Source organism: Mus pahari, chromosome 15 (assembly GCF_900095145.1).
Source record: "Mus pahari chromosome 15, PAHARI_EIJ_v1.1, whole genome shotgun sequence".
Lineage (NCBI taxonomy): Eukaryota > Metazoa > Chordata > Mammalia > Rodentia > Muridae > Mus > Mus pahari.
The window spans coordinates 37,211,145-37,221,441 of NC_034604.1; the positions used below are offsets into that span (position 1 = coordinate 37,211,145).

General features: G+C 38.9%; 1 protein-coding gene across 2 annotated transcripts in view; it reads left to right on the top strand.

Moving 5' to 3' along the window:
- Rbm27 (RNA binding motif protein 27) overlaps positions 1-10,297 on the top strand; it is a 69,241-nt gene that overhangs the window by 14,694 nt on the left and 44,250 nt on the right. For both annotated transcript variants that reach the window (XM_021214233.1, XM_021214232.2), the window contains exons 3-5: positions 1,973-2,097; positions 8,926-9,017; positions 9,638-9,831. In XM_021214233.1, the coding sequence (XP_021069892.1) occupies positions 1,973-2,097; positions 8,926-9,017; positions 9,638-9,831 (411 nt within the window). The remainder of the gene's footprint in view (positions 1-1,972; positions 2,098-8,925; positions 9,018-9,637; positions 9,832-10,297) is intronic.

The window sequence follows — 10,297 nt, forward strand, 5'->3', positions numbered from 1 at the left end:
CCTGCCTCTGCCTCCCGAGTGCTGGGATTAAAGGCGTGTGCCACCACTGCCTGGCAGTTTTATTTATTCTTATGTGTTTCTTTATTGGTAGGGATCATACAGCACAGGGTATCCTTGAATGTGTCATCTACTGGAGGATGACCCTTGAACTTCTGATCATCTTTTTTTGTTTTTTTTGTTTGGTTGGTTTTGGTTTTTTGAGACAGTGTTTTTCTGTTTAGCCAATGCCTAGATACCCCTGATCTTGCCTCTATCTCTGAAGTACTGGGATTACAGGCATAAACCACTAAACTTGGTTTACTCTTGATTAAACACATTTAGTTTTCTGCATACTAGGCAAACACTCACTTATATCCCCGAACCTATTTTTTTTTTGTTGCTTTTTGTTTTTTGTTTTTTGAGACAGGGTTTCTCTGTATAGCCCTGGCTGTCCTGGAACTCAGAAATCCACCTGCCTCTGCCTCCCGAGTGCTGGGATTAAAGGCGTACACCACCACGCCTGGCTTATTTTTTTTGTTTTTTAAAAATTATTTTTATTTTATGTGTATGAGTGTTCTGCCTACATGTATGTCAGTGTACTGTTTACATGCTTGTGCCTGTGAGGGCCACCAGAGGGTGCCAGATCCCTTGGAACTCAGTTATGGATGGTTGTGATCTGCCATGGGATTCTGGAACTGAACCCAGGTCCTCTGTAAGAGCCATAATCAAGCTCTTAACTGCTGGGTTGTCTCTCTAGCTCCTGGGTTGTGTTATCTGTTCATTCATTTATTTAGTCTACCTTATGGGAATGAGCATCACACCAGTACAGGTTATTGTCACTACTGAGTAGTCTAGACTGATGACCCTCCAGCCAGGCTTCCTGAATCAGGTATTACAGGTGTAAACTACCATGTTCCACTTCTACTAACAGTTTTACCATTTGGAAAAAAGTTTGCTTATAAAATTAGTAGCATAAAGGCGTGTGTATGAAGATGCCTTTTTGTGTATGTGGTAAATGTAGTCAACATTTTAGAAATGTGTAACAATTGCAACATGAGATGCCTTTGAAATACCCAACCCTCTGTTTTGTTGGGAATTGAACCATCTGCCACTGAGCAGAACCCCATAGGGCAAGACAAAAGAAAGTTACTTTAATTAGAGTAAAACTAGAAATATTTTGATATTTATGTTTTCGGCAAGATTACCTGTTTCTCTTACTCTATTTGTCTGAGGAAGTTTCAGATAGAACCAAAATACAGAGTTGAGCAAAACACCCATGCTGTTTCAGCCCATTTAAACCTATCTCATTCAGTCTTTGAGTGGATAGTGCATTCTGTCCAACTGTAGGACTGTACCATGAGATCACTTATTCTTCTTCTACACATGTCTTTTTCCCACCTGTAGAACAGTTTGTCATTTCAGTTTCTTTGAACAGATAAACACGTAAGATATTAGTTTATATCTTTCACATCTGATATTCTTAGAAGGTCAAGTAAAGTTTTATAATCTATTTGATAATTTATTTTGTTTTTTTTGTTGTTGTTGCTTCTTTGTTTGTTTTGTTTTTGGTTTTTGGTTTTTCGAGACAGGGTTTCTCTGTGTAGTCCTGGCTGTCCTGGAACTCACTCTGTAGACCAGGCTGGCCTCGAACTCAGAAATTCACCTGCCTCTGCCTCCCAAGTGCCTGGATTAAAGGCGTGTGCCACCATGCCCAGCTTGTTAGTCTCTTTCTTATAGGAACTTTGTCTCTCTAATCTTTTGTTCTTAAGCAACAAAATGTTATATTTATATCATTTGCACACATATAATTATGTCTGAAGGATTTAAAAAGAAACAAAACCTCTAGAAGTGGATTTCTTTTCCTTTAAGGTAAGTCTTGGTTTTAAAGCCTGACAACAGTGTTAAAGATTTCCTGTATTCTAAAGTGATGGCAACAATATTTAAACTTCCCAGTTTTGTTTGTATAACATTTAAATATTTTTTTTCTCTTCAGAGACTTCAGGTTTTGTGGACAAACTATTTGAAAGTCTTTATACTAAAAACTACCTTCCACCATTGGAACCAGTTAAACCTGAGCCAAAACCACTAGTCCAAGAAAAAGAAGAAATTAAAGAAGAGGTAATATACTTAGATTCTGTCACCAGGATTCTTTTACACTTTTTTTTTTTTTTTTTTCGAGACAGGGTTTCTCTGTGTAGCCCTGGCTGTCCTGGAACTCACTCTGTAGACCAGGCTGGCCTCGAACTAAGAAATCCACCTGCCTCTGCCTCCGAAGTGCTGGGATTAAAGGCGTGTGCCACCACCGCCCGGCACCAGGATTCTTAAATTGAAAGTTGAAATTGTTTTTGTGGGTTTGTTTGTTTGTTTGTTTTGTTATTTTGTTTGTTTGTTTTGTTGAGACAGGGTCTTTCTATGTAGTCCTATGTAGTGGAACTTGCTATGTAGATCATGTTGCCTTGAATTTATAGAGATCCATTTGCCTCTGCTTCCCATGCTAGGGATACAGGTAGTATGTGCCATCCTGCCCACCCTGAAAGAATTTTTTTTTTTTCGGACAAGGTCTCTCCACCTAGAGGTGCATTTTCTTAGGTCGGCTAGAAGCCAGCAAGCCCTAGTGATCCTGTTTTCAGAGCTGGGTTACAGGTGTGAGTAGGACGCCCCACTCATGCAGGTGCCAGCATCTGAACTCTGGTCCTTGCGATTAAATACCAAGCACTATTAACTATGGAGCCATTTCTTCAGACCTCAGAAATCAAGTGATTTCTAAAAAACAAAAGTTTGGGTACATACAGAGACTTGGATAACAATATGTCACAAAGATGGAGACATGCTTTACTCTTTTTAACCACACTGGCAACATTGGAAAATAAACAGAAATATTGTTAAGGTATAAAAACATGATTAAAGATACCAAGCTAAGGGACTGGAAAGCTGGCTCAATAGTTAAGTCTGTAGTACTCTTACAGAGGACTTGAGTTTGGTTACCAGCACCTACTTAACTCAACTCTAGCCCTAGATGACTTAATACCTTTGGCCTCTAAGGGCATCTGCACTCCTGTAAACATACCCACCCCATAAAATAATTTAAAAAAAAAAAATCCTAAGAAAAGATACCAACCTAATTGCTTGTTTGAGCCAATATACAAATATTATAGCCTTCATTTATAATTCATTATATCTATAAATCAGGTAATATTTAATAAGAATGTAGAAAAGATATTTTTAAGTGTACAAATACATAATCTCTAGTCCAGGAACAGAAATACTTTCCAACTTTTTTAAAAAAAAATTGTTTTTATCAGCTTTACAGTTAGCTTAGTGGTTAAGAGCACTTGGCCTTGCAGAGGCTTCCCAACACCAACGTGACAGTTTGCAACCATCTATAAATCCAGTTCCAGGGTGCATATTACTGCCCTCACTTCCTTGGGTTATATACTGTGATGGTGATGCATAAGCCAAATACACCTTTTCCTCCCCAAGTTACTTTTGGTCATGGTGTTTTATTATAGCAGTAGTACCCTTAACTAAAACAAGTCCCTTGGAACTAGAGTTACAGATGTTTGTGAGTTGCCATATGGGTTCTAAGAACTGGGTCCTTCGGAAAGAGCACCAAGTACTCTTAACTACTGAGCTATTTCTCTAACCCCCATTTTCCAGCTTTTAACTTAACTTTATATATATATTTTAAAATCTTTGAGATCAGGTCTGAAGAGATGGCTCAGCGGTTAAGAGCTCTTTCAGAGATCCTGAGTTCAATTCCCAGCATCCACATGGTGGCTCTGATGCCCTCTTCTGACAGGTCTGAAGACAGTGACAGTGTACTCACATCCTTAAATCCAAAATTTACTTTATTGTACAGCAAAGTGACTTTCAAATCTTTTATTTAGAAATAACTAAATTTACATCAGCTATATAGGTAGCACTCACAGCAACAGCGCTCACATGATGCCTGCTTAGCTGTGTTATTGAGGATTTGTTCCATTTACTTTAATTATATGTCCATACCATAATACTTTTTTTAATCACTGCTCACATAAATAATAATGGCCTTCATCTCTTTGCATTTTCTAAGAATAAGAATATTCTTTAGTGAGCTGGAGTTTTGGTTCAGTTTGTAGAATACTGGCCAAACATGTACAAAGCCTTGGGTTTGATCAGTATTGCTGTATAAAATCAGATGTGGTGGTGCACACACCTCTGATCCCATCATTTATATGGCAGGGGCAGAGGTATCAGAAGTTCACAATCATCCTTGGCTGTATAGTGAATTCAGGGGTGATAAATGGGGTACGTGAACTGTGGATACACGAAACCCTGTCTCAAGAAAAAACTGGAGAGATTGTTTAGTTGGTAGAAAGTTCTTGCTTCTATAAACATGAGGACCAGAGTTAAATCCCCACCCCCCCNCCCCCGCATCCCTGCACCTTGCACTTCCCATCCCTGGCTCCCACAGACCCCTCATATAAAACCCTACTGCCTTATAATACCAGTACTGGGAGGGTGCGTGGGGCTTGCTGGCTACCAGTATAGTGGTACCAGTGAGCTTCAGGTTTAGAAAGAGGACCTGTCTCAGAATAAGGAGGAAAGTCATAGAAGAAGATACCAGACATGGACCTCTGGCCTCTACATGTGCACTCACATGTGGTATGTCCACCTGTATATAACGTGTGTGCATGCGTGTGCACACACACACAAACACACTTTAAGATAATTATAGTACCATTATTAGTTTTAGTATATTTAACTTTCATACCATATTCTGTCTGTACTGGCTAATTTTGTGTCAGCTTGACACAGGCTGGAGTTATCACAGAGAAAGGAGCTTCAGTTGGGGAAATGCCTCCATGAGATCCAGCTGCAAGGCATTTTCTCAATTAATGATCAAGGGGGGAGGTCCCCTTATGGGTGGTGCCATCTCTGGGCTGGTAGTCTTGGTTCTATAAGAGAGCAGGCTGAGCAAGCCAGGGGAAGCAAGCCAGTAAGGAACATCCCTCCATGGCCTCTGCATCAGCTCCTGCTTTCTGACCTGCTTGAGTTCCAGTCCTGACTTCCTTTGGTGATGAACAGCAATGTGGAAGTGTAAGCCGAATAAACCCTTTCCTCCCCAACTGCTTCTTGGTCATGATGTTTGTGCAGGAATAGAAACCCTGACTAAGACACTCCATTTATTAGTTTACCCAGCTGGGCCTCTTACTTTATAGTCTGTTCTATTCCTTTTTGTATGGAATTCTTTCTGAGATTTCTGTGTTGTTTATTTGTCATACCTGATTCACTGTAAAAATTCTTTGAGATTTATTTTTATTTTGTATATGGGTATTTTGCCAGCACTTCTGTCTGTATACCATGTGTCTGTAGTACCAGAAGAGAGCATTAGATTTCTTGAAATTGGGGTTAAATGCAGTTGTTAGCCATCATGTGGGTGCTGGGAATCAAACTCAGGTCCTGTGGAAGAGCAGCTACTTCTTTTAACCACTGAGCCATCTCTCTAGCACTCTTATTGACTTAATGCTATATAGTTGAACTGATCTAGCAAAATGTGGATGCTTCAAATAAAGATCAGCTGAGACCGTTATCACTTTATTCTTATATAGTGCTGTATAATTTCTTTTTATATATACATGTACTTTAAAAAAAAACAAAACCTTTATTTTTATTTTATGTGTATGGGTAATTTTTCTACATGTGTCTTTACACCATGTAGATGTAATACCCTCAGAGGCCAGAGGAGGGTGCTGGGTCTCCTGGGTCTGGAGTTACAGGCAGTTTGACTTGCCATGTGTGTTCTGGAAACTAAACCCAGGTCCTTTGGAAGAGCAACTGGTGCTTTTAACCTGAGTCATTTCTTCAGCCCCCAACTTATACTTTTTGAGGCTGGGTCTCATGCAGCCAGAAGTAGCCTTGAACTTCTGATCCTTCTGCCTCCACTTCCCAAAGGCTAGGTAAGATTCAAGGGTTTTAAGCCTGGCTCATAAAGTCTTTAAAAAGTAGGCTAGTGAAGTTCTTGGTATGTCTTTTTAAGTAGCAGAAATGGAAACTTTCCTTGCATACTGTACAGAACTTTTTCTTTGGTGCTTTATATAGTGTGTAATTTATGATCTTTGGGATAGGTTATGGCAAGTAACTTTTCTATAGTCATTGTTCGTTATCCACTGGTGTATAAGAATCTGTTTAAGGACTGGAGAAATGGCTCAGTAGTTAATTAAGAGCAGTGACTGCTTTTCCAGAGGTCCTGAGTTCAATTCCCAGCAACCACATGTTGGCTCACAACCATCTTTAATGGGATCTAATGCCCTCTTCTGGTGTGTCTGAAGACAGTGTACAGTGTCCTCATACATAATAAATAAGTATTTAAGAAAAGATTGTGTTTAAATGATATTTGATTTGAATATTAATAAAAGTAATCCTGGGAGCTGGAGAGTTAATGGCACAGTGGGTTGAGTACATGCTGTTTGTCATGACCTTCCCAACACCCAGGTCAGGGCATGCAAACACCTACAACCCATCTCTAGGGGGTCCTCTAGCCTTCCAGCTTCCCCTGCTACAATACACTTAATGCACGGCACATTCAGGTCTGCAGGGAGTTAGGAAAAACATTTTACATTTTTGAAAATTCTATTGTTTTAAAAGAACAGTTAAATCACTACAAGATTTTATTTGTAGTATCTTTTTAATAAGACCTAATTTGAAAGCCAAAAACTGGCTAATATGAGCTTAGTCCTAGAGCTCTTCTGACTGGCATTTCTTCGTCCTAATTTTATATTTGAGTTAGTTGTGATTATTGGTATAAGCAGTAGTTTGCAAATAACCCTACATAAATATAATGGTTTAACTCCTGGTCTGCACAGTTGGACTTTTACAGTGAGTGGTTCTGAAACAAATCTCAGGACTAGCCATCTTGGCTTTTGATCCTCAGCTGCAGCTACTGTCAGTTGTTTTTATAATTAGATTATTGGCCACAAGGGAGACAGGCAAGAGCAATTGGACCAGACTCAGTTCATCCTGGTGCTGAAAAACAACAGAAGATGTGTGCTATAATTTACGATGCACATGGCATTTGTTTCTTTTTACCAAAACTTTCCTGAGACTTTAGTTTGTAAAGAAACACTATTCTGTGGTGTTTTTATTATCTAGATTCAGCTTGTTACTTCCCGGTGGAGTTATGAATCAGTTGTGTTCCTTGTAAATTGCTAGAAGGACAGACTTTTGAATCCAGTTGCACAAGTGTGTAGTCTCTGCTGATGACATGTGGCTGCCATTATTGTGCTGTCTGCATTTTATTATATTATTACCTTCTGGTCCATTAATTCATTTCCTGATTTTAATAATAAATGAGGAGCTTCTCCATTATTTGGAAATTGGTTTAGGTCTTACAGATCTGATTCATTTGTATGTGGTAGGCTCTGAACTACCTAACTTTTCTCTTAAGGGTCTCATGATAATCCAAGGTTGCATTGAATTTATGATCCTTCTGTCCTAGTCTCCAAAATACTTGGCTAGGATTGCTTTTGCATGTTAACACATGTGGCCAAAACTAACTTACTTATTTTTTGTTTCTTTAAGACAGGATCTTGCTATGTAGACCAGGCTGGCATCAAATTCACAGAACACTGTCTGGCTCTGATTGGCAAATGCTGGATTAAAGGCTTGCACAACCATACTCAGCCCAAACTTGATTAATTTATTTTTATTTTTAAATTTTTTATTTTTATCCTTTTTTTATTTTGAGACAGTATCTCTGTATAGCCCTGGCTGTTCTAGAGCTTGATATGTAGACTAGGCTAGCCTGGATCTCATACCTGCCTCTTTCTGTCTAGTACACCACCATTCCCAGCTTGCCTATATTTTGAAAGGAAGAAGGTATAAACTGTTTTACTGCATGGTATCCAGTGCTTGTTAGTTTTCTTGTAACAGTTTAGAGAATGGTGTCCTTGCTTTCTTCTTATACTAGAAGTAACTTACACTTTAAGTAACATCAAAGTTGACATGCTTGTTTTTAAAATACACATACTATAATATTTTGATTTTAGATAGAATCTTGCTTTGTAGCTCTGGGTGTCCAAAACTCACTATGTTCATAGGCCAGCCTTAACCTTATGTGTCCATCTTCCTGCCTCAGCCCTGTCAAATGTGGATATGGCAGGTATGCACCACTATACCGGACTTTTTTTTTTTTTTTTTTTTTTTTAAGATTTATTTATTATATAAGTACACTGTAGCTGTCTTCAGACACACCAGAAGAGGGCATCAGATCTTATTACAGATGGTTGTGAGCCACCATGTGGTTGCTGGGAATTGAACTCATGACCTCTGGAAGAGCAGTCAGTGCTCTTAACCGCAGAGCGATCTCTCCATTTCCCCACCACCACCACCACCACCACCCCCCTTTTTTTACGACAGTATAGGCCAGCTGGCCTCAAATGTAGCAATCCTTCTGTTTCAGTCATATGACTGCACCACCACAGCCAGTAACATTCCTGTTTTTGAACTAATGTGAGCTTGATTTTTACATTTCTTGTTCTGACTTTTTTGGAAATGGCTTAAAACAGCATATTAACTATGCTTGCAACAGTCTGTGTATAAACAATTTAACTTGAGTGTTTATCTTTTTTTTTTTTTTTTTTTTGAGAAACTGCTTGGATTTCTTTGTTTTAAGACAGGTTTTCAGGTACCCTAAGGATGCCTCACATTTATTTCTCAGCTGTTGGAATTACAAGTGTATGGGGTCAGGGAGGGGGAGGTATAGGGAACTTTTGGGATAGCATTTGAAATGTAAATAAAGAAAATAGTAATAAAAAAATATAGTATTAAAAAAAAAACAAACAAGTGTATGGGGTCACACTTGGTTTAGGCCATAGTGTTCATATATTTAGTTATATCCTCTCTTACACAGATGACTGAGTTTGTAACTTAGAGTGGAACTGGTCTTATTTTTAACAAATCTTACAGGTATTTCAAGAGCCAGCAGAAGAAGAACGAGATACTAGAAAGAAGAAATATCCTAGTCCCCAGAAGAGTCGTTCAGAATCTAGTGAACGAAGGTTTGTATTTGTCTCTGGGTGGTAATTTATTGAAAGCTACTTTTAAGTATGCAGAATTAGTATTTATGATCTGTATGCTTAAGCCCTCTCTGAAGCACTGAGGTGAGAACGTTGCCTTGTTTCTATTCTGTCTTGCTATTGTCTTAGCTTCTGTGTCTTTTATAAACAGTCATTATTTGCTTTCCCCAAGAGCACAGGGGTGGGAGCAGTCTCCTCAGAGAATTGTAATGAAATGTTCCATTTGTTTAGGGGTGTGCAGTATTAGAATTATCCATGCAAGCATTTGCCAAAAGGGTACAGTTTTGTCTGTTCACAGAGTGGTTTTTGTTTAGGAAGACTTGTTGTGAGTCTTTCCAAGTTTCTCCTTCTAATTTGTCTTCTCTTTCTCTCATACTTTGGATTTACCTCTTCTTTTTTTCATTTCTCCCTACCCTGTGTACTTGAAGTGGGAAAACCCTTCCCTCTTTTAATAATGGTTAGAAGAATTAGTGGTAGTCTTGAGACATTCGAAAATAGAAGTATGAATTGTGATGACGTAAAGAGAGTATTTTATTCTCTGAATTTGTGTACAGATCTCATTTCTAGAGTCTACATATGGCTTTTATATCTGTGTATTATAGAACACGTGAGAAGAAAAGAGAAGATGGCAAGTGGAGAGACTATGAGCGGTACTATGAGCGGAACGAGCTGTATCGGGAGAAGTATGACTGGAGAAGGGGCAGGAGCAAGAGCAGGAGTAAGAGCCGAGGCTTGAGTCGGAGTAGAAGCCGGAGCAGGGGCCGCAGCAAAGACCGGGATCCAAACAGGAACGTTGGTGAGTAGGCATCAGCCCCAGAGGGCTTGTTTGACAGGTGGGAGAGATAAGACTGGAACTGTCTCAAAAGGCTGGGTATTGACCTGACAGAGACAGGACGAATTTTGTGCACCCTTGGAATCAAGCCAGTTTCTTTTAAACTTATTCCTAAGTTATTATAACATATATCTACATCTAACTAATTTTTTATAATGTACTTATTTTTATTTTATGTACATTGTTGATTTGACTGCATGCATGTCTGTGTGAGGATGTTGTATCCCCTGGAACAGGAGTTAGAGGCAGTTGTGAGCTGACATATGGTTACTGGGAATTGAACCTGTGTCCTCTGGAAGAACAGTCAATGCTCTTAACTGCTGAGCCATCTCTCCAGCCCTAAATAATTTTTAGAATTGATACAAATGTCTTTTAATCAGTGACAACACCACTTAAGTAAAAGTTATTTGCATTCTTTTTTTTTTTTTTT